We start from the raw sequence: 22084 nt of genomic DNA, 5'->3' as shown, positions 1-22084 counted from the left end.
GGTGGGTTTTGGAAGACGAGCACCTGTCAACCAGTTGTGGTGGAGGGTTCGTGGGCTTCATTCTCCTCAAAGTTTTCTGGTGTGAAAGGATGGCATCACAGGTTTTTTTTATTTTTATTTAATTGAGTTTTGAATGAAAATGTCGTAGACTCTATGTGCTATCGAGCTGAAACGAGGTAGCCACGACTCCTTTAGCAGAAAAGAAAATGACCCAAAACATCCGGTCAAATCAACACACCAGACCCAAATCGAACCTTGTTCCAGTTAGGGATAGTCGCCTCAGTCCAGTAGAAGACCTGTGGGGTGAGCAGGAATGAAAAGGGCGTATTGTTGTAGAGATTGTGTAAAGATAATTGTCTGAACTTTGTGAAACGTAACGGAAGAAGACAATATGCTTTTCAACTGATATGAGTGCCAAAGATTGTGCGACTGCTAAGTTTGTCAAAAATATTATTTCCTTTTCTAGATGTACTCATATGAATCGCTGCATTCTGCAGTGAGAAATTGTGTTTCTACGTCCCTGGACAGAGCTGAAAGATGGCCACTAACCCGAGGAAGGTTTCTGATTGGTGACAAAATGGAGAAAAATCGAAAACCGACAAGAAAGACAGGAAGTAGCATTATTGCCTCATTACACTGAGGGTCATCTCAATTACTGGGAGCAGACAGAGGCCACCTGATGCTGCCTCTGGAGGCGGACCCTCCCCATCTGAAGCAACGAGACATAAGCTTTCTATGCCTCTCCCTTCTGCATCACACCTCCCAAACCACATTCCCCTCACATTTACACTCTGTTGAGCCTGCCGTGTTGCGTAGCCCGTGCGTCATCTGGCTCCCAACACATCTGAAGGACAGGTAATTTGCGATAAGAGGCCTCAAACACACAGATTCTCGCAGCTTTGGGCTGCTCTCCCGGGCATCGGAGTGATTTGACGGTCACGCCTAAGTGGATCATTGCAGAGCGTAATCATGGGGAAGATGCGTAAGTTGTGCTGTGTGTCATTTCGGGGAATGGAGCTGCAGGAGGGGATTGAGTGTACATCATGGAAAAAGACAAAAAAAAAAAAACTAAACAAAAAGAAATATTAGACTTTTTTTATAGGAAGAAGTTAGCTTCTCTCACACCTTGAGGTTTACTGATTTTTTTTCCTTTATTTTATCAAAACGTACACGAATAAAATACAACAAAGGACTACATTAAAGAAGACATCAAAATGGGCAGCAGTAACAGGGGTCAAACAACTGAACATAGACCCATCCCAGCCCTGGTCCCACCCCCTTGAACACCCACAGTGCAGTAAGATAAAGACATGCCGACGATGTCTCACATTTAGGCACTTGTTTTCCAAACCAAACCATCTTTGGCCATAGTTGCTGTTGCGCAGGTTCAAATGGGCTGTCTGAACTCAATCGGTGTTGGTTATGGTGCAATCAGACAGCGATCATGCAAGTTTACGCAAAAAATTTCTTTCGCCTCGGCAGATCTTCCGTACCTGCCTTGTTTGAAGATGACCCAAAGATGGTTATAACATGGCAACCTCCACTGAGTAAACTTTAACAATATTTAAATCAACACAAGATGGTACGATAACTCACATGGTTACAGAAAGAACTCCACAAGGGAAAAGGAAACGAGCACTACATTGTAACACAGTTTACCTGAAAACAATACGTTGTATTTGCACAAGAAATACTGTAACCGATATGCTGTACAGTCTACACCAAAGGCATTGTTGTTGGCATTTCTCTTTTGGAACTAACCAGTATTTTTAATCTCGGAAAGTCTTGCAAAAATAGATCAGTTTCTAATAAATTAAACGTCTTTAATTGACTTTAAATGTGATCTATTAAGCTACTCATGCATCGTCTAACATTGAGTGTTTCATCCTCTCATGAAAACTCTGCGCACACTGGTAGCCCCGTCACGCTGTGGTTTGTTTTGTTTTTTTTCATAAAACATCCCTTCTGTAAAGGACTGACAAAGTTACATAAAACTGTCTGAGAAGCATAGTAGTCACACAGTATTTGGCAGTGAAAAAACAGTCCTAATGTATCCATGCACAATATCAACCACAGGCAAGGTCCACATTCTGAACAAACGCATTAAGAACAACACAGTAAGAACATGAAAGGAGTGAACAACAATTTAAGAACCTGGAAGTGTGTTTGTGTGTCTGTGTGTGTCCACATGGCAGTGTGCACGCACACACCGACATGTGTGTTTGGATGTGTGTTTGGATGTGTGTGAATGTCAACAGCACAGTTGGTTTCCCAGGGAGACCAAAGACCTATGACTCATGCAGTGCATACGGCATTTTCTGGAATTTGAACAATATCGGAAGAATTATTATTTTCCCACAAAGCCCGGATATAATTACATATAATCATGTTAGAACCTTATGGAGTTCTCAAGAAGTTTACTGTGAAACCCACTCAATTTCACCCACACAGGTCTATTATAGACCAAACAGTTCATCCCTGGATTAGTTTTCCATTCTCCAGCTCTTCCCTCGTGGTGAGCACAATCCCCCTCAATCTTTTGTGTGTGTTTTTTTATGCCACATTGTCTCAGACTAGTCCAGTCTGTGGGTGGAGGTGTAAAGGGTAAGGTTGGTACAGCAGAGTCGATCCCCCTTGTGGTATGTAGTAGCTGCAGTAGCTAGGCTCTGCCAGATACGGGGCTGTGTGCTCGGCAAGGTATGGGGCTGGCTGGTAGAAGCACGTCACATGGTCTGTGTTGGGTATGATGTTCTGTTCGCCCAGAACCTTCAGAGCAAGAACTGTGATCATGTTCAGAGTCTGACGCCGTTCGTGTCCCATCAGGCACACCGTGCTGTCGTCTATGACCCGACGGAGGGTCATCAGGTACTGGTACTTACTCCTCTCCTCGCCGATGAAGTGGTTCTTCAAGTAGGACAGAATTTTCCTCTGCTGCTCCTGCACGTCGGGGAAGTCGATGAAAAAGCGCGAGCACATGTATCTCTCCAGCGTCTTTATCTGAGTCTCGCTGGCTGGTCGGTAGTCTCTGACCAGCAGGTTACTGTATTTCAACAAACCGCCACCTCTGATCTCTTCAGGGTTTCTGGTGGCAATCAGCCGATAGCGCAGGTGGTCCATTGCCGCCTCAAAGTCCCCATACATGCTCTCTGCCAAGACCTCAACTGCAGGCACTGAATCCGATGCTTGAGAGGGACTGCACAGGTCAGTTATTTCTGGGGCTGCTTTCGGAACGTCTTTATTGTCAGGCACAGTGATCGATGCCTCAGTGGCTTTTGGAGGGGATGGTACCGCTAAATCCCCAGGCTGAGGGTGAGGCAGAACTGGTGAGGTGGAACTTGGAATTGTGATTGGAAAAGAGACAGGCTCGACAACCTGAGGCAAAGAGGAGATGTAATCATTTTCCTTTGTCTCCTCAAACTCTAAGGGCGAAACTCCTGACTGAGGAGAGGACAGGTCGCCATGCTCATTCTCATCTGCATTTATTATCAAAGACTCTGTATCCGAAGATCCCTGAGGTAAAAGGTCACCAGACTCCACTGGCGGGGTGAAACAGAGGATGGGAGGGCTGAGGCAGGGGGACGGCGGCGTCACGCAGAGTGGAGGAGGGCTAAGGCTGAGCATCGGAGGAGTGAGGTAAGGAGGTGAGCTGAGGCAAGAAGAGGTTGGGCTGAAACTTTGGGGTGGAGAGCTAAAGCTCGTTGGGCTCATGGTGCTTAACATTGGAGATGGGGGAGTCAAACATGGGGGAGGACTGGGACAAGGGGGCGAGGGTGTGTAGTGAGGAGGAGACAGACTGAGTACTGGGGGGATGATGGCATGGGAAGACGGTAAACTTAGAGTAGTTTCTTGTGAAGTGACATTTGGCTGATTCAAGCTTATTTCTCTGGTCTGTTCCCCTGTCCCAGCTGGAGACTCTTCAGCTGTTTTCTCAGGGTCATGGGTGTTGGTGCTGGGTGTGTCTGCTGAATCAAGAAGCTCTGATTCTTTGGGTTCAAAGACCCCTTCTTTCATGCAGGACTGATTTTGCTCATCCATCGCTGTGGGTGTGTTTAACATCTCTTTCAGGCTCGATTCAGACAAATCAGTCGTGTCCATCTTAGAGGAAGATACTTCTTGAGGTAACGGAGATGTGGGGTCTGGAGGCGATGGAAAAAGTATCTCAGGGTCTGCATCAGGAGCTGAGGTAAGATCAGGGTCTGAAGACGAGTAACTTGAAAGCTCAAGTTCAGGTCCAGAGTTTGGTTTGAGAGAGATACTTGTTGGGACAGTTGAAGGGTCTGAAGTGGGAATCACTGGCTTCACATCAAACTCTTTGTTGGATTCACCTGCAGGGCAAGGGTTTAAATCTGTGTAGGCTGCAACAACAAGCTCACTTTCAGACACTCGGCTGGAGTGAGCGCTAGGCGTGACCTTTCTGCACATCCGCCTCGGGGGTTTCGGGGATGAATGTTTAAGCACCACCATGTGAGACAGTCTGTCAGAGACCTTAGAAGAAGGAGAGGAGGAGGTCTTTTTGTCAGAAACAAGGCCAGGTGGTGTGGGTAAATTATCCTGAGTATCTGAAGGGTTGATGGGATCAGAAGGGCTAGCTGTTTTCTCTGAGTTACCTGTGGATTGTGCGCTGTGAATCTCTAGTGTATCGTCCGTGTCAGTGGGCCGTGTGCTGCTGAGTGGAAGAGTGGAAGAGGTGGAGCAGGGACAATCAATACTCTGTGTGTCTTCTAAATGTTTCTCCTCTGCTGCTGAAAACTCCTGCGTGATTTCACACGTTTTTCTATCACTTTCCCTTACTGCTTCAATCTGCTCCCTGCTCTCTGTTTCCACTCTGCCTTCATCTTCTAACCGCGCCTCTATCTTTGCACATGAAGATGTGCATGTGTCCGAGGCAGACACGTGTTGAGTGTTATCTGCCTCATTGCTTCTCTGATCCTCTATGAAATGCTCAGATAAGTCTGTTTTATCAGATTGCTCGGTGCTGTCGGGCTCCTCTGCAAGGTTTAGACACTCTGCCTGAGTTATTTTAGAAGCATTAGGCGTATCAGAACGTCCCATCTGCCCTGCGATTTCTCTCTTTTCATCAGGCGGCTTTGTGTAGTCAGCCAGTTCTTTCTGGCCACAGGCTTCCTTGAGATTTGAACCTGTTGGTTGTTGGCCATCGCAGGACTTCGTTTCCTCTAGCTTGTCTGCTGTCGTTGATGGCTGAGACTGATCTACAAGCTCAGAGTTGCATTTAGTTTCTGTTTGAGCCTGTGGCTCGGATTCATCAGAAGCTTGTTTCTTTTCAAACCCGGCATTCAGAGGTGCCTTTTCTTCATCATTCAGGTTGCCTTTGTGCTCAGACATGTCCATCTCTGCAGATGCTTTCCCTTTGTCTCCTTTGGAACTTTTCGTTTCTTCTGAATGCTCAGCTTGTTGTGAGAATTCGGTCTGAGACTCTTTTTCATGCACTTCCTCCCTCGGATCTGTCCCACTTGGCTTGCCCCCTCGCTCATCGGATGAGTGGACGGTGGGCTTCTCTGCATCTGGAGCGGAGGTCTGACTGGGCTCGGTTGAAAAGGAGTTACTCTCACTTTCTGCTGACTGGTCCTTCAGCTTAACAGCATTTAACTTGTGCATAACGTCCTGCTGCATGTAGGACTCTAGGAGTCGGTCCAGAATGATCTGGAAGGAGTCAACGCTGAACTCAAACTGGCGCCGAAGGGCACTCACAAATTTGAGCTCGAGATTTTTGCCACTGTTGTTCGACAGCGAGATAAGACTCCAGCGGTCGTGTTCGTTGAAAACTTTGACCATTTTCTGAACATAGGCTTCCTTCATTGTGGCGCTGCTGATCCGCTCCCTGTTGACCCCGACGGGCAGGCAGTCCAGCAAGCAGCCCAGCACGGACTCTTTGATGACCTGGGGGAAGAAGAGGTCAACAACATGACAGTTTCAACTACTGACAGTGACCAGAGTGTAGTTTTGCTTCCCTTGTTTAACTAAAGCAGTGTTCGCTCGACCAGACATATTTTCTAAAATGGAGACAGCTGTGTTTGCACCCTTTATTCCAAAAGCTGAAATTATAGCCTTCTTTGCACTTGTTGAGCCCTAACTTTAGATTTCAAATGTAACATAAAAAATGTAATGACTAAAAGCATATGATTAATATTTTTTCGAAAAAGAGGAGCTACAATTATTTGAGTGTTTGGCCTAGTGCATCTTCAGTTGTTCTCTGAATACTTTTTGTATTTTGTTTTTGATTTTGTTCATGGTGATTGTTATCGCCCCCTACTGCTGTGGCATTGGTATTGCAGTGTTTTTGATTGAAATCTCACAGACTATGGAGAACAAAAACATCTTGAGCGATGTAGCTAAGGCCTAAATGTGACACTTCTTGGTTTGCTTATATAAGTGCAGCTAAATGATGGAAAGATTCTGAATTTAAAAGAAAGCATATCAACTTCACTCCATATATCAACCTTAAGTGCTTTGCTAAGAATAAAGAGGTGCAGCCAAGCACAAGGCAGGTCTTACAAAATCAAAGTAAATGTTCCTCAGCTGTTATACGAGGCTAGCATTAACTGTCATAGTATAGGACATCTAATGCTGGAATAAAAATAGAAGACCTGATGCTAGTGCCTGCTTTTTCTCAACTTGTGTAACAAAAAAACACACACACAAGAATTCACACCTGGAACTCCTCCTGGCTTGGCAGTTCCACTCCGAAGATGATGTCCAGGTCTTTGTAGCTTGTCCCATTGTCCCGAACCAGAACATGGCTGGCCGTGGAGCCGTTCAGACGGACATCTCTGACCGTGATTCCCTGCTTCTGCAGTCTGGCCCGCACCGCTATGATAATATCACGGGGTCGCAGCTCCAGCGTGGGGAAGTTCCCGCGGCCGTGGATGGGCACCACTTCTGAAAGCACCTGATGCAGCACCTCCACCTGCTCTGAGTTCAGGCTGTGAAACCGCTGGCTGGGTTTCTTCTCAGACATGCTTCTTGCCCTGCGGGGGGAGAGCGCCAGGGTGGTAATGAGACTTTATTACAACTCCTCATCAAGAGGTGCTACATGTTGAACTCGCATTTTGTCACACAAGCACACACTTAGCACTCTGTAGCGCTTGGATGCATGCTCCCTGCCAGTCTGCTGTCTGCAAGTCACAGCTTGGCTGACAGCTTTCCTACAATGCTAATGTAACTGCTGTGCTGCTAAACTGACACATGGAGCAAAGCACAGAAATGTGCTTTGGATAAATATCCATCCATTGCCCAACAACAACAAATTAAGGGGTGGTTTTTGAAGCCAGAAACACATTATTGTGTTGACCACCTACAACTTATGCCATTTTTTTATCAGTAATTTAAAATTTTTTTATTTTTGTTGTTACCTGATTAGAATCTATCACACAGAAAATTATAGGCACAGTTTGTTTTAATGGATGTGTTCTAAATTTAAATCTTTTTTTTGTTTTGTTTTCCACCAGGGGACCAAGGGTTAATCGGAATGAGTCATCACCAGCAGACTGCATTAATCACACCAACGTCACTAATTAAAGACACACATCTGTTTTTGTGTGTGCAGCACATGATGCGCACACGCTACTTGCACAGCCCTCCTACGAGGGAGGGCAAACTTTACTAAAACACCTCTCTGAAAGTTACAAAACTCACCAGAACAATTTCACAGCAGCTTATTCATTTTTAGTTTAGCCCTTTATGCGCTTCGTTTCTGCATGAAGTTGTCCCAGAGCTCCTACATTCCCCATTTAATCTGCACACAGCTTTTCCTTTGCATCCAACCAAAGTCTGCCCAGGCGGTATATAGTGTAACATGATTAAGCGTGCAATTGCCTGAGCCTGTCGAAGTGTTTCTGCGGAGCGAGCGCTCATGTCTGAATGAGCAACTGTGGTTCATGCTAGCCCATTATGATCTTTTGTTTGCTTTAATCAATAGCTGTCACTCTGGGCTACAGCTGAGTGCTGCTGATTGCTATGATTTGTCAATACCAGTAGGCTAAAGACCAGGATACTAATGAGCAGTAATGGGATGCTTTCTGGTATCAGCTTGACTGACACCAGAAGGCTACAGTTTGGTACAACCACAAACAATCTATTATGGGGAGTGTTTGGATGTAATTTAATCCAGGCTGCATGCATCAACAAACACCGGAGTGGCACTGCAGTTTGGAGACTAAAGCAGCAAAGGGCAGCCCTACAAAAAAACAACAACATTAAAGAAGTTATCTGATCTTCTAAAGGCAAGATGAGACAATTGCATCCAACTTCAGCAAGATCAATTGGCGAAACAGTCACACATCCTGAATCAATAAACAGGGCTCCCATGTGCTGCCTCTGACCACATGCACAACAAAGCAATGTCTTGAGAAGACAAGACAAGGCGGTGCAGGACTATATTCCTGCTGGCCTCTGTATCCCTGTGTCTCTACCCCTCTGCATCCTCTCTCCCCAATCCTCCCATATTCGCACTCTTCAGCAAACTTGCAGGCTGAGTGACTCATCCAGGCGTATCGGCTCAGCACGCACATAATCTATGGCCACTGGAAACACAACAAAAAGCTCAGGCTCCCTGCACCGAGCTGCATGCGAAACAGATGTAAACACATCATCTACAAAAGACGTATTCCGCTTGCTTTTGAGCACCCCACCTAAAGAAGCCCACAGGTCAACAAATCTAGATATAGCTATGGTGTGTCTTGGCATAAGCCTTTAAAAAAAAAAAAAAAAAACTTTATGGTTTTGACAGCATAAAGTTTGAGATTTGAACACAAAAACACGTGAGACTATGTCCAAGAATAAACAGAGCTTGCAGTATCTGATTACCTACCCAGCTGCTGGGTATTAAAGTTTGGGCTGTTTAGCATTTAGAGAGTTTAACAAGATGAAACGGAGCGTTTTGAGAAGAGTCATGTTGGGTTTTGCTTATCATTTCATCATCCACTTATTTACACTTGAGATGCGCCGGGGAGGCAATTAAGCGCAAACGGCGCAGGGTCAGGGTTAGCAGATTAAAAACTTCACCGATAGCCTTGTGGTGGTAAGGGGGGTGCTTACCTGTTGCTGTGTTGTTGGAGGGAGCGACAAGCTCCTGGCTCGCGGGTGGAGTAAGACCTTCAGCGTCCACCGAGCTACAGGTTCGGAGAAGTTCGTGTGTGTGTGTGTGTGTGTGTGTGTGTGTGTGTGTGTGTTTGTTTTCTAAAGTCTCACTCCACTGCGGTCGGACTTGGTGCTGACTCGGCTCTGTCCCTTATAAGGCACGCGACGCTCGAATCTACGCGCGAGTTCATTCGGGCGCTGTCCCGGAGGCGCGTGGTGCTGAAATGAGGAGTGAAACGACTCCTCGCGCTCTTGTTTTCTCTCCCTCGGCCGCCTGGAGCGTAACGCAGTTTCCATGGCGACCTGCCGTCACTCAGTTATGACTGGGGGTGGGGGTAAGCGTGTATGTGTGGTGGAGGTGCGTGCTCGCAACGATAATGATGGGAAAAGAGGGCGTTACCGTATAAGAGCTACTTTGTGTGTGTAAGTATGAATGTGTATGACTAATTTGTGTGTGAACCCTGCGTTTATTAAATAAAAACCAGTTAGTTAAGAGGAGAATATACTCTAATATGAGCAGGTGTGCTGCTTAAATTGAGTTTAGGAGTCAATAGGCTATCAGTGGCGCCACCATGGAAGAGCCGCGGGACATAATGGCCACCCTTGTAAATCCCCATGACAGCCACAAATAAGACAATCATTATGGTGTGTTTTCCTTACTCTCGAAAGTTTAGTTTTCTTTGTCCTCAGTCTGAAATACAGAAAAAAAAAATGTCATGAGTTTTACTCTTCAGTTAGAGCAGACCCAACTTATAGATATGGCCGCCGATAGATATGGCCGCCGCTCACGGCCCACCATATCTATCATCTGTAACAATTTATTAAACAAGCATGACGCATATCTGTATGTGAACATGTTCCTGCAGTGATTTAAGAAGAATCTACTAAGTGCTTTTAAAGCATAATTTCACAGTTTAACGTTATAAACGTTTAGACATTATTATAAGTGTATAATTCTTAATACATATTTTGCATTTATATTCAACTGCCCGGTTTTTGTAAAAACAAAACAAAACAAAACAAAAAAAAAACCCAAAACGAACCTGCTTTCGGCCATCACTCTTCTGCATTTCCTGTATGGCTAACAACTCTCACGTCACATCCGGAACACAGGGACGTGCGTGATTGGCTGAAATGAAGGAATACGTTCATTTCGTCATTTCGTAATTTTGCTGTTTTAGTGCAATTTACTGAGATCCTCTTATCCATGAGTCACTTCAGGTGGATGATTCATACTCCTTTTGACAACTTAAGATATTGTTTTTTTATATTCTAGGTTATTGTGGGAAAATCTGATTATTTGATTCCAATAAATATATTGGAATCAATATATAAATATATATATTGTAAATATATATATTTACAATAAATATATTATTGTAAATATATATATTATTGTGAAAATATATTCCAGCACTTAGAGGCATTTTGGTTTGATTTGGGGTTCAGATTTGATAAGAGTCAACTAGCCAAACATGGATCAGAGATACAGTAAACGGAAACAGGGTATCACAAAATCTTCAGAGATTTATATGTAAATAAATGCATGAGAACCGAGACATTTTCTGACCATATATCATAATAATTCTTAACAACAATTTGCAATAGAAAGCAATCTCATACATCCTGATATGGGTATGTGGTTTTGAAATTGTTTGTTTACATTTACAAAGTAGTACAGAAAGAAATGTGTTGGGACAAAATAGGGGCTTGAATTGAAAAACGTGTGAATTCACACAGAGCGACGTTAATTACCAGTGAGTGACTGTGCTGCCCTTATTTTTCTTCCAGTTGCTGGATTTACAATCGTACTCCTGGTTGAGATGTACATTTTTTAAACAACTTCTCATTTAAGCTGTGAGAGACTCCATTGCTTCTCATTAAGGACAGAGCTGGGGCTTTGGGGAACTTCAGGATACCTGAAGGTGAGCGCAATGTTGTCAATTCAACCGATGATGTATAATCCATCCATCTATCCATTTTCTGACACCTTTGTCCCTCAGTGGGGTCGGGAGGGGTACTGGTGCCCATCTCCAGCTAGCGTACCGGGCGAGAGGCGAGGTACACCCTGGACAGGTCGCCAGTCTGTCGCAGGGCAACACAGAGACACACAGGACAAACAACCATGCACACACACACTCACACCTACGGACAATTTGGAGAGGTCAATTAACCTGACAGTTATGTTTTTGGACTGTGGGAGGAAACCGGAGTACCCGGAGAAAACCCACGGATGGAAGAACATGCAAACTCCATGCAGAAAGACTGGGGCCGGGAATCGAACCCAGAACCTTCTTGCTGCAAGGCAACAGCTCTACCAACTGCGCCACTGTGCAGCCCGATGATGTATAATATGATAGTTAATGTTTTCAAGTACCTGCATACAAAAAATAAAGAAAAAAACTTGAAAATTCTGTTTTGGGTAAAATACTTTTGTTATGGTTTACCTCCATTTTTTTTAAGATGGTGGCCATTTAAAAAAATGTAAATTAAAACATTATTGTAATGCTCCAATATTTAAAATCTGCCTCCAAATCTATGCCCTCAACATGGCTGTTTCATGAATAAGCGCCATTTTAGATTTCAGAAATGAAGTTAAGGATTCACAAATTAAAACAGTTTTTTTAAGGAATCTGTAAACAGTGTGGAACATGATATGATAGATCAAGTAATCTCTGTTCAGTGTGGCATAATCCAGTTCAAGGTGGACCAAACTAAATATTTCAAACTTTCATCTAAAATGAATCAAATGCAGTTGAAATTCCTTAAAAACACTGAAAGTATGAATAAATGTAGTATAGAATAGAAATCAGTGAACAACATAAACATAAAGCTATAATCTTCAGCAGCTGACCTCTGCGCTATTGGCGCCCGTGGTGATGAGCCATATAATAAAGAAAATCCTGCCACCAGAATCTTGTTGGCTATTTATTTTAGAGAGTTTAATTTTTAAAACAGTTCTCGTGTGTTTCCCCTTCTCTCTCTCTCTCTCTCTCTCTCTCACTCTCTCTCTCTCTCTCTCTCTCTCGGAGGAACATCTTTGGGCCTATCTGAAGCTGTGTCTACACAAAGTGTCCAGGAGATTGTCTACAGTATGAGTCATCCATTCTGCTCCCTCCCCCAGACCAAACCGCTAATCCCCCACCGCCCCGTCCCCAGCCCTTTTCGGATGGCCAGTGCTCCGTCCATCCACTGGAACCTTTTTCTATCTGGGCAGTGATCCTTATTTCGCCTCCTAATACTCACATTTTATGTCCCATGTCTTTAACACACACAAACACACGCACACAAACACACACACAAACACACACATCTTTTGTATCCCTGTTTGGCCAGCCTTTCTCTCCACAGGCGTAATTAAAAATAATGGATGAAAAAGTAAAATAAACACGACTGAGCGAGTCGACACGCACGCACGCACGGAAACATCAAAGCAGCCTTGTAGAAAAGGTCAATTTACTCCCTCACAAAAAAAAAGCACAAATGACGTCACTAGACATGTCCCACAACCTACCGATACCGGTTATAAACTATTTTTAGACACCATAGAACTTTGGACACGCGCGCCTGTCCACTTCTCGAACAGTCGTGACGTAGAGGGCGCGAGCACGTCGTGCAGATCGTGATCATGTGTGACGACGGTGAAATGTTGGCAGAGGCAGCAGCAATTTCATCCAAAGATAATGGCGGATGAAGATAGTTCACCCAACGTTCTCCAGCCGTCGTACTGGGATGTAGTCGGTTGTAGCGCATGACGGCATCAGGAAAGTAAAAATAAAACAAAATCTAGAAAATATAGTCCGTAAGACAAAGCTCTATTTACTGTGCGAAAATGCAATACAGAGCATAAAAAGAAAACAAAAACAAAAATACACAACAGAGGAGACGTCAATAAAGGAGGAATCTCTGAAACTAAAACAAAATAAATAACTAAATTTATTTTGTTTTATTTTGTTGTATCTGAATTAAGAAATATTTAATTCAGATACATGGAATAAAAATTAATAAATCATTATAATTAAGCAATTTCCCTTTTGGGATCAATATAGCATGTTCTATTCTATTCTATTCTATAATAAAACTTTAGCATAATTAAACAATATTTACAAATCAATGTGAAACCGAACGACACATCAAAATAATATTACGGATTAAATTAACTGAAGACGACTTTAAGCTTGCGATAAATCATCATAATTACTTTTTAAAAAATGATAGCTATAGAGAAAAAACAAAAAACATAAGTCTTAGGTTTACTGTTTATCATTAAACTGCTCTTCGTCGAACATAAACAAAAGCGGAAGTGAGAACAAGTGCACCCTCCCGTTACACTTGCAAAAAAAACCCAAATCAAAACAAGCCAGCGCTTGACTGAATGACTCTTTGTCTTTTTGAACAGCACCTAACTCGTCCCAGAAAACCACCCACACCATGTCGAACATGGAGAGTATCCTTTCTGTGTACTTTGTCGCCCACCGCGGAACACACACACATTTACACTGTAGCAACCGTTGCTAACCATAAACTGTGTTTGGTCCCTAGCTAGCTCTGCCGTACACACTCCTTGTAACTTCTCCCCCACTCCTCCCCTCATCCGTCATTGAACGATGAAGGAAAACAGTGACAGCTGCCCGCTCGCTGTGTTGTTGCCGAGATGTTTAATGACTCTGGTTAATTTTTGACTAGTTTCTCAAAAAGAAAAGGGAGGGGGCGGGGGGGAAACACACCCTTCTGTCCCCTGCAATGACCTGGCTTTAATTGACCAAATGTTCCACTGTTGCGTCAGTAAAAACATCATTTCCACTCTAACTGGAATATTGTCGTAAACTGTCCCTTGACTAGCTTTTACAAGAACACTTGTTTAACCTCAAGATTGCTGCCAAGGAGCTGCAGCACAACTCTAAGAAATGTGACAAAGAGGAGAAGGCAGAAAAGGCAAAAGCAAAGAAGGTTGGTTTTGTGTCTAACAGATGATAAGCTACAGTACAGCTGTAGCCTTTGTTGGAAGTAAATGTGCCTCGTTGTTTCTTAGGCTATCCAGAAGGGTAACACGGAGGCAGCTAGGATCCATGCAGAGAACGCCATCCGTCAGAAGCACCAGTCCATTAACTTACTGAGGATGAGTGCCCGTGTGGACGCTGTGGCCTCTAGGGTCCAGACTGCTGTCACTATGAACCAGGTTTTCTGTTTTCTTTGCAAATGAGCGCTAGTTTTGCATAAGGTTTTTTTTTTTAAAAACGCAAAAACAGATGTTATCTCTTTTCTGAGAGTAGTGCGACTCCTGTAGTGTCTTTCTGAAGTATTCATCATTCCCCATGAACGTGTTCAGATTTTGTCACAGTACAACCATCTGGGCTAGCAACAGTATCCCACGACCAACACAGATTTTTAGTTTCTTTTTTTTAATGAAGGCAGTGTTTTGCAAAACATAAACCCATATGAGGTGCATATGAATATAAACAATACTCAACTCTTTAGAAATTATGAAGTACTAGTAAATTTTTTGTGGAGCATCTGATGTATTGGGGAGGGAATGTGAAATAATTTAGTAGATAGGGCACCAAAACTGGGCTGCACAGTGGCGCAGTTGGTAGAGCTGTTTTCTTGCAGCAAGAAGGTTCTGGGTTCAATACACGGCCCCGGTCTTTCTGCATGGAGTTTGCATGTTCTCCCTGTGCATGCGTGGGTTTTCTCCGGGTACTCCGGTTTCCTCCCACAGTCCAAAAACATGACTGTTAGGTTAATTGGTCTATCTAAATTGCCCCTAGGTGTGAGTGTGTGTGTGTGCATGGTTGTGTGTCCTGTGTGTCTCTGTGTTTCCCTGCGACAGACTGGCGACCTGTCCAGGGTGACCCCGCCTCTCGCCCGAAACGTTAGCTGGAGATGGGCACCAGCAACTCTCCCGACCCCACTAAGGGACAAGGGTGCAAGAAAATGGATGGATGGCACCAAAACTGGCTCCAGCCCAGGGGCCCACATCCTTGTAAATCCGGCCCTGACAACCCTAATCATTCATTTATGGACATGTGAGGTGCTTCCACCACCATCTTTCTCAGTAGGGAACATCTGTCCAGGATGTAGTTTCCTGTCACACATGGTGTTTTGCACCATGTGTGACATGGTTTTCAAAGGGGTAGTATTATGCAAAATTGACTTTTATGAGCTGAACTTCTTGCTATAATTTTAGTCCCTCATCATAAACATATCTGGAGCAATTCCTTTGAGAAATCCTTTAGTCTCCATGGCAACCACTCAGCTGTGCAAATCGCCTGATTGGACCTAGCTCCGCCTTGAAGATGGAGCTCTTCGTCAGAGCTGCAGTTTTTGAGCTTCCGCCTCACAGAGCAGCCCTCTCCCACTCAGCTCCTTCAGACTAGCCAGGAGCAATTAGCAAACACCTGGTGGAACTGAGCATCAGCTGAGCTCATTATAGGAGCTACTTCTCAGAGCAACTCTGGTAAAAGCGTTGCTAAAGGGTGAATAGAGGAGCCACGTTGTGATGACTTCCTGAAGGCAGAATTTCAGAAAGAGCAGGAGCTTTTAAAGAGACAGAGGCCCAATTTCAAGATGCTAAATGAGGAAGTAAAATTGCTTTTAAGTCGTATCTGATGTATATTGCGTTTTTATGACAACTGAAAGTAACATAGCTACTTGATTATGCTATAAAATGTCACCATGTGCCTGGAAAACACATCATTCTACCCCTTTAAGTTATGTTTTAACAGTTTAGTAATCACTTTTTCACACAGGGCGATGTAGGTTTGGATCTTTTCCTATCTTAATAATAGACATCTTAATTTAAAAACTGAATTTTGTGTTTGCTTGCCTTGTTTTTGACTAATATTTAAATTAGTTTGATGTTGTGAAATACTGAGGTGTATCCGCTGTATCTCGTACGTTGACGTTTGTGGTTGTGTGATGACAAAATCTGAAGAATTTGAATAGACATGAATACTTTCCCAAGGCCGTGTATCTTCAGAGTGACTCACACTCTCTCTGGAAAACAGAGTTGTTGCTTAAAAATATTTCATAGTTCTCCTTTAGCCGCGTACAAAAGAACCTAAATCATACACTTGTAGAAATACACCCATCCACTCGTTATTTATACCTGAAAAATCCGGTTATTTGTCACAAAGAGGGGATAACTGGGTGAGAAACAAACTTCAGACAGGTTTCCACTTCATCATAGAACCACGAGACAAGCAGCCATGCAGGCCCAATTATAAACCACCAATTAAACCTCCTGCAATAACAAAAAGCCCATATCTCAAGATGTGAGTTCTTTATACCTCACAATTTACTGAGTGTATAGATTTCAGTGTTTATTCTGAAGCCTTTTTTTTTTTTTTTTTATACAGAAAAAGAAGCCATTTTCCGAGTAAGCATTAAAAAAAAGGCTAGCAGACAGGCATACAAAAAGACAGCAATTACATAATGTCATTAGATGTGCTTCAGGCCATATGCAATTAGCTCGTCGCTCTTTAGGAGAGGTGGCCTCTTTCAAAATTGCTTTAATTGAAGTTTTCTATGGCGGAGGCGCCATTTTATAGAAATGATCCTGTTTAATAATGTCTGCAGAGACAGTCGGAGGGTGTGAGCTTGTATAGCTGAAGCTCACCTCCTCCGAGAGGCTCTGCTCATCGCCGCCTCTCCTTAAGCAGGCACACGTAAGCATCAGTCATAAAACCATTCAGAGCGCCTCATTCAGCCGAGTCTGGGCTCATTTTCATCATATTAATCCGTAATCCTCGAGCTTTTAAGGAGGCTTTCAGAATAAGAGGCGCTAAACGCCATCAGGCGCCTGGATAGAAGAGTTAAAGCGACACCTAGTGGACAGATAGAGATACAGCACTTTTAGGTTTGTTCGTCAGGAGTAATCGTTCTCATGTTTTCCTTTTTATTATTATTATTTGCACATATTTGTGTTGATTTTTTTTTTCTTTTTTGTCTTCAGCAACCAGCATTGTGTGTTGTGTATTTCCCACCCAGGTCACTAAATCCATGTCAGCAGTTTTTAAATCGATGGACGCGACTTTGAAAAGCATGAACTTGGAAAAGGTAAACAGAGATCCAAATAAAAAAGCTTAAAAAGTGAAACTAATTTAAATAACTTTTTCACAAACGGAGCTACGTGGTATTTGAAGTGTTTCTTTCTGTTAATTTTTATTATTATGACTTACAGATAATAAAACATTTCTCAGAAGAATAAATCATTACACAAGACCAAAAAAAAAAGAAGAAATATTGTCCGTAATAGCCTTCAATACTGCGTCTGTGCCATTTTGCTGTCCAGTCAAGTCCAGAGATATCTTGATCACTGAAGCAGCTGTTAGTATCTGTTTCAGCGTCGGCCGGGAACCAAGACCCACCGGAAATAAAAACCAGCATCTTCATAAAGATTTTAAGCCAAAGGAAACACAAAGAGCTCTAAAATGTCCTGGTAAATGGCAGTGTTAAAAAACCTAGAGAACCAACAAGAAGCAGATGGCATACATGGCACCCTGACTAATCACCGACTGTGGAAACTTCTCTCTGGACTTCAAGCGGCGTTTATTCTTCGCCTCTCCACATCTTTTCTAAATGAAACGTAAAGTTTACTTTCATCTGAAAAGAGGACTTGTCGCTCCAGCCTCTGTCCATGAAGCTGCCCTCAAATTTTTGAATATACTTTGCTTGATAATCCTCTCCAGGCTGCAGTTATTCCTGTTTTTGCTACCACACTTCTTCCTTCCGCTTAACTTTTCTATGAATATACTTGGACGCAGCCCTCTGTGACCTGTAGTGGCTTTCCCTGCTTGCAGAGCATGTCAGTGACTGCTGGAAAACTGTCAAGTCAGCCTTCTTCCTCCACGTTGTCTGGGCTACAACACGGTCAAATAATTTAGGTTTTTATCAACTGCAAGCCATGATTACCAACAGTATCGGGGAAAAAGCTGAAACCTGTCTGTCTGTTTGTCATGTATCTACGTGAGTTAGATTTTTTTTTTGTCCTTCTGCTCAGATCTCGGCCCTGATGAACCAGTTCGAGAGGAACTTTGAGACGATGGACGTGCAGGCGGTGCTGATGGAAGACACCATGGGCAGCACGTCCACGCTCACCACGCCGCAGGTATCGACCTCCGTTAGTTTGCAGCAAATTGCAAACGGGTCATGATTCGATGTCTTTGTCTGCAGAACGAAGTGGACACGCTTCTGCGAGAGATGGCTGACGAAGCTGGGTAAGGTCCTTGGTTGGTCCGTAGCTGACTTTAAACACTGTTAAACAAAGACAGAGACGTTAGAGACGTCTGCAGTGAAGGTGGAGTTTATTTTCTCACATTTGTCCTCCTGTGAAACCACGTTTGTCTCTTTTAAGGTTGGATCTCAGCTTGGCGCTTCCTCCTGGACACACGTCCCACGTGGCGTCCACTGTGGCTTCAGCCGAGCAGGTAACGCAACCTTTCCCACCACAGTTCTTCCTTCCACTCAACTTTCCACGAATAAGCTTGGACACAGCTCTATGGATAATTAGCTCGACTTCTTGTGGCCTGCCCTCCACATGAAGGAAGGGGAACACATTTAATTATTTCTTCTTCTACAACTTTTTATCGGGGGTTTTTGTGCTGCACAGAGTTTCTGTGGCCGTCCGAAGTTTTGTTTGAAATTGACACCAAAAAAAGTTGCTGTAGCGCGTGATTGTGTAATACAAGTAAACTGACTGTTTTATAATGTTTTACTTTACTTTCCAGATGAAAATCTACAAAGTTTGAGAGCATTAATTTAAATATTTATCAAATTACTTGTTTATTTAATTCATTTACAGTTTAAAATTAACATATGTTAAAATAAAGAAAGGTTTTGAATGAAAAGTAGTAGTGTTTTAAACATAACTTGCTGAATAAAAGAGTCCACCAAGTCGTGAAATGCTATTCATTTTACGTTGAATAATAACAGATTTGTTGGATCTCTGCAGCGTTTTAATCAGCCAGGAAGAAACTCATGGTGATGCCAGGAAAACTGCAGATTTTATGCTGAATCTGCTGACTGGACAACTGTTACTCATACATTTCACAGTCTGGCTTTTCTGATAGACTGGCAAGAAGAAGAAGGTCCTGAAGGAGATCCGTTTGCAGTTTGCCATCAGCTCATTGCCACAGCTGATTCAGATTAACTGCTTTGCCTCCTGAAGGCTGTTAATCACTGCAAAAACACACAATCTTGCCAAGTTATTTCCGTCTACTTTCAAGTGGCTTCAAAATAACACAAACCTAACTTATAAGTAGCTTTGAGGAAGATATAGGAGCTTTTTAAAGTCACTTTTTCATTAAAATTGATGAAAAAGTTCTGGTTCCACTGGCTGTAAATTATTGACCTGGCGGGGTGAATACAGATATGTTCCATATTTATTCTTATTTATTAAAAAATGTAACATGAAAAGGGGGCTGCACAGTGGCGCAGTTGGTAGAGATGTTGCCTTGCAGCAAGAAGGTTCTGGGTTTGATTCCCGGCCCCGGTCTTTCTGCATGGAGTTTGCATGTTCTCCCTGTGCATGTGTGGGTTTTCTCCGGGTACTCTGGCTTGATGGATGGATGTAATATGAAAAGCTCTTTTCTTTACCGGTGGAAGGTAAAGACACTTTCAGCAACAAGGCAATTCAAAATGCTTTACATGAATTAAAAGGAAATACAAACAAAACAACAAACCAAAAGAAAGAGCAAAAGAAGAAAAACTATCTAATAATGTTGATCCAAAGTATATGAACTAGATAGTTTATGACCAGATTATAAACTAGAAGTTTATAACGTGCCACTTCATGTTGATCTACCACATAAAAAGCTTTGATGTTTGTGGTTTTAAAGTGACAAATTGCACTTTTTCACTTTTTAAGTTCAAATGGCATGAGTACTCTTGCATGGAGTTAACAAGTTAGAATAAATATGAATAATCATTAAAACAGAACTAATAAATCAGTAGAAATGATGGCAGCAGCTCAGCTTTTTAAAACAAGAACAGATGACTGGCATAGAAGAATTTAAAGAGCGCCCCTGCCGGCCTGGCGGACCTGAGCAATGCCTTAGTTTGCCGTTGGAATAACATGTTTACTCTGGTGGTAAAAATGTTACAAAAGCATATTTTACACTTTTTGCAGTAAGAGAAAAGGCTGAATGTTTTCACAGCGTTCAATTTGGCTTAATTCCTTGAGAAAAAAAAAACCAAGCGTCTCATTGTGGGGGGGGGGGGGGGTTTGATCACATTTAGCTCCGTTCCACATTCGGTGGCAACAGGAGCGTGAACGCAGCACAGAGGCTTTCAAGCGCCAGCTTTTCTTAAGCTCCAGTCATTAGTAATCCTGTGGGGACTTTCAGTGGTTTTTCTCCAGCTAACACTCAATAATCTTTGCTGGAGGGTGAGAGGAGTGTGTAATAATCCTTGCTTTAAATTTATGAACCAGGATATTTTTTTAAAAAGTGCTTTGTTTTAATTCTGTTAACCAGGAGGAGCTTTCCAAGAGACTGTCCAAGGTGAGAGACCAAGCATCGTAGAGACGCAAAGGAGACGGATGAAGAAATGAAAGGAGACGCAACCGAAAGAAGAACTCCAGCGGAAATACAAGCAAAAAAAAAAAAAAACCACAAAAAAAAAAAACAAGAAAAGAATTGAAATAGCAAACAGAGCAATGTGCCTACACACGCTGTTCTTTGTTCTCCTGTGAGGAAAACAACGGTGAGCACGGTAAGAGGATGATTACAGTCCTGCTTCTTACTGCACAGCTTCATAATAACACGTTACATTATTACAATAATAATAATAATACATAATACTTTTAATTTAGTCACAAAAGACTCTTGTTGTTCCGAGCGATATGTGGATGAGTGTGGAGAAAAATTAGCTACATTGTGAACAGCTAATGCCTCATTCTTAGTGGATTATCAGGTATGTCCAAAATGCAAGTGACCTTTTTGAAATGCATTTATATATTTAGGTATTTAAATTGTATTTATTCATTTCCTGCATCATGTTCCCTTTAGGATATGAAGACTTCTGATGATCCTCTCTGCTTCTTACTGTGACTCTGCTACTGTAACCAGTGTGTGTTTTTTTTAATTAGTTGTCCTGTAAAGATTTAAATTATAAACCAAGTTAAGTTGCCAGTTTAGTTTATTCCCAAAGCTCCAAATGTAACAACAAATGTAAACAGTAACCCACCTTCACTGAGAAATAGTCTATTAAGTGTGATTAGCCACATTTTAATTGACGGAGGAGCCCAGTTTTGCTAGCCGGACCCGGGTAGAATTAGAACCAGTCTGATACCATGAAGTGGGATAAGAGGTATGAAAAAGCATCGTATCATGACCCAGTGTAAGGAAATGACATAACAGATGAGAATATTGATATCTGTCTGCCTGAATACGGCTACAGAGTCATCTTTAAGGCTCTGGATCTCCACTGTCTCAATTTTATTCTGGAAAATATGGAACAAAAAAATATGGTGAAGCTTCTACGGAGAGGAGACATGACAAACATGAGCCTAGGAGAGCATCGACGGCTCTGTCAGGACATCACAACCAAAGAAAACAGAACAACTGCAGCCGTCAGGTCAGTGTTCATAACTCCACAGGAAGAAAGAGACTGAGCAAAGATGGCCGCCACGGGAGACTTCCCAGGCCGTAACCGAGGCCGACTGTCACCAGCTGGGAAACATTTGGTGAAACCTTTTGTTTGTTCTGTTCCATCTGGTGATAAACTGACTCAGGATTTCAGGAGGCCGTCTTAGTGAGAGTCAGATTTGATGGTGGAAGTATGAGGGTCCGGTTATGTCACTTATTTATTAATTTAAATACATTTAAAGCTGCTCTCCATCCTCTCTTTTTCCATCCTTTTCCCTCCTCCTCTTTGCCTCCTCCAACAAGGAACAGATGAGAGGTCAAAGGTGTCACCTGAAGAGGAAGTGGCCTTCTGCTGCTCGCATGCCAGTGCCCCATTACACACACACACACACACACACGCA

The 22084-nt window shown here is 42.8% G+C and overlaps 2 protein-coding genes across 3 annotated transcripts; one reads left to right on the top strand and one right to left on the bottom strand.

The window, feature by feature from the left end:
• Positions 1-1126: 1126 nt before the first annotated feature.
• tent5d (terminal nucleotidyltransferase 5D) lies at positions 1127-9373 on the bottom strand. Its single transcript, XM_008419656.3, has 3 exons — positions 9055-9373; positions 6671-6986; positions 1127-5898 (listed from the first exon to the last, which is right to left on the bottom strand). Exons 2-3 carry the CDS (start codon positions 6974-6976, stop codon positions 2569-2571), a joined length of 3636 nt encoding a protein of 1211 aa, XP_008417878.2. The 5' UTR covers positions 6977-6986; positions 9055-9373; the 3' UTR covers positions 1127-2568.
• A 57-nt stretch (positions 9374-9430) lies between these two features.
• LOC103470937 (charged multivesicular body protein 1b-like) lies at positions 9431-21216 on the top strand. 2 transcript variants are annotated; one of them, XM_081612058.1, is made up of 11 exons: positions 9431-9519; positions 13496-13543; positions 13949-14046; positions 14129-14275; positions 17086-17154; positions 18098-18205; positions 18271-18314; positions 18452-18524; positions 20571-20808; positions 20909-21009; positions 21105-21216. In XM_081612058.1, exons 2-9 carry the CDS (start codon positions 13528-13530, stop codon positions 20616-20618), a joined length of 603 nt encoding a protein of 200 aa, XP_081468184.1. In that variant the 5' UTR covers positions 9431-9519; positions 13496-13527; the 3' UTR covers positions 20619-20808; positions 20909-21009; positions 21105-21216. The 2 variants fall into 2 exon arrangements, with proteins under 2 accessions (XP_081468184.1, XP_008417880.2); XM_008419658.3 differs by lacking the exon at positions 9431-9519 and adding an exon at positions 12129-12188.
• The last annotated feature ends 868 nt before the right edge of the window (positions 21217-22084 follow it).

The sequence above is a fragment of the Poecilia reticulata genome, chromosome 10 (genome assembly GCF_904066995.2).
Source record: "Poecilia reticulata chromosome 10, P_reticulata-male-v2, whole genome shotgun sequence".
Taxonomy (NCBI): domain Eukaryota; kingdom Metazoa; phylum Chordata; class Actinopteri; order Cyprinodontiformes; family Poeciliidae; genus Poecilia; species Poecilia reticulata.
Note: the sequence above shows the minus strand (reverse complement) of the source record. Positions and strands in the feature narration are given on the sequence as shown.

Excerpts from the sequence above, each read along its gene's own strand:
- tent5d (XM_008419656.3), bottom strand. The coding sequence starts at position 6,976 with ATGTCTGAGAAGAAACCCAGCCAGCGGTTTCACAGCCTGAACTCAGAG. Across the intron at positions 5,899-6,670 it reads CAAGCCAGGAGGAGTTCCAG|GTCATCAAAGAGTCCGTGCT; the intron begins GTGTGAATTCTT and ends TTCTTCCCCCAG.
- LOC103470937 (XM_081612058.1), top strand. Across the intron at positions 18,206-18,270 it reads CCACGCTCACCACGCCGCAG|AACGAAGTGGACACGCTTCT; the intron begins GTATCGACCTCC and ends CTTTGTCTGCAG. Across the intron at positions 18,315-18,451 it reads GAGATGGCTGACGAAGCTGG|GTTGGATCTCAGCTTGGCGC; the intron begins GTAAGGTCCTTG and ends GTCTCTTTTAAG.